This window comes from Sinocyclocheilus anshuiensis, unplaced genomic scaffold (genome assembly GCF_001515605.1).
Source record: "Sinocyclocheilus anshuiensis isolate Anshui unplaced genomic scaffold, SAMN03320099.WGS_v1.1 scaffold2085, whole genome shotgun sequence".
Taxonomy (NCBI): Eukaryota; Metazoa; Chordata; class Actinopteri; order Cypriniformes; family Cyprinidae; genus Sinocyclocheilus; species Sinocyclocheilus anshuiensis.
Window position 1 is genome coordinate 699,717 of NW_015554052.1, and position 1,583 is coordinate 701,299.

Here is a 1,583-nt window from a genome sequence, read left to right on the forward strand (position 1 = left end):
ATGTAAATAGTTATACCTTTAAAAAACGTATTTAATATTCATATTATATTATTTTAAATTCATATTAAAGTGCATCTTTTCCATTTTTTTCTTTAATATGCATCATATTATAGTTAGATTGTAATATATATATATATATATAGTATTTTAAAACTGCTATATGATTTTTTTAACCTCTTGTGATAGTAACAGTTACATGAATATAAATTTGGCAGGTCTCCATTGCAGTGACACAAAGTTTTCTTGACACATTACACAAGCATAATAACAACACAGATAAACATGCTTGATCATCATTAGCTGGCACATTTAATGAGGATCTGATTTGTACTGAGTCATGATGAGCTCATGCATATTCGGCCGTGAATACATTTATAGTGTGACAAAAAAAGAGAGACTTTTACAACTGTTTCTGACTTCAAAGTTACACTTTATCAGATCACATGACGTCCTCACCTGCACTCTGGACCGCAGATAAAAGCCTGCTCCGCACATGCAACTGCATGCAGTCTGAAGGTCAGAGCGAACATGGCAACCCGCTGGGGAATCTGTGGAGCTGGAAACATCAGCCATGATTTCTGTGTGGCTCTGAAGACACTTTCTCATGAAGATCACCAGGTACAGTCCAGACCGAGCTAAACATCTGCTTTTAGAATCTGATTCAATCATTAACTTTTCTGTCTGTGTGTGTGTGTCATAGATAGTTGCAGTTGCAGCAAGAAGCCTAGAAAGTTCAAAGAAGTTTGCGAAGACTCATGGGATCCCGACTGCATACGGCAGCTACCAGGAGCTGGTGAAGGATGCAAATATCGGTGAGTAATCAGACAGAGCTGGACAGAATTAAAGGGACAGTCACTCAGAATCACTGGCTGACCTTCACAAGTGTGTCCTGTCAGATGTGGTGTACATCGGCGTTCTCCACACACATCATCTGCAGGTGGGTCTGCTGTTCCTGAACGCTGGGAAGAACGTGCTGTGTGAGAAACCCTTCGCCATGAACCTCCGAGAGGTCAAGCATCTCATCTCGGCCGCCAGGGAGAGCAACGTCTTCCTCATGGAGGTAAAAGAAAGATCTGATCTATTAATGTAGACGGGACAGAGAGCAAACGAGGCACAAAAACTCGTGGGATTCTCTATGGAAAACATTTATATTTATATTGATTTATATAATGTGTCCAAACACAGTTTGAAGTCCCTGTATGACACATAATCAAAAATAAATAAATAATGAATAAAAAACAGAGTAAATATCGTATGGTATTATGTCCGTCTCCACTAATATGAATCTTAATTTCCAGATTTTTTAACAGCAACATTCTTGTTATTTTATTTTTTTAGCATTCTGCTCTCATGAATGATTCACTCACTTTAAATCTACATTATGAATGAATCTGGGATGAATTCTGCCCAATATGTGAAGCATCTTCATCAGATCCACTAGACATGAATATTGAAGTGAATCTCATGAAAACATGTCCTGGTTATATTTCACCACACAAATATTCAAAATAATAACAAAAAAATAATATATCATAATTTGTGAGATTATTTATATTAATATATTAATAATAGGAATGTATATA

The 1,583-nt window shown here is 36.5% G+C and overlaps 1 protein-coding gene across 1 annotated transcript in view; it reads left to right on the top strand.

Moving 5' to 3' along the window:
• The first annotated feature begins 457 nt into the window (after positions 1-457).
• The window catches only part of LOC107668471 (trans-1,2-dihydrobenzene-1,2-diol dehydrogenase-like), a 6,647-nt gene continuing 5,521 nt past the window's right edge, over positions 458-1,583 (top strand). Inside the window, exons 1-3 of the mRNA XM_016460344.1 lie at positions 458-618; positions 701-812; positions 897-1,060. Of these exons, the coding sequence (XP_016315830.1) occupies positions 529-618; positions 701-812; positions 897-1,060 (366 nt within the window). The 5' untranslated portion in view covers positions 458-528. The remainder of the gene's footprint in view (positions 619-700; positions 813-896; positions 1,061-1,583) is intronic.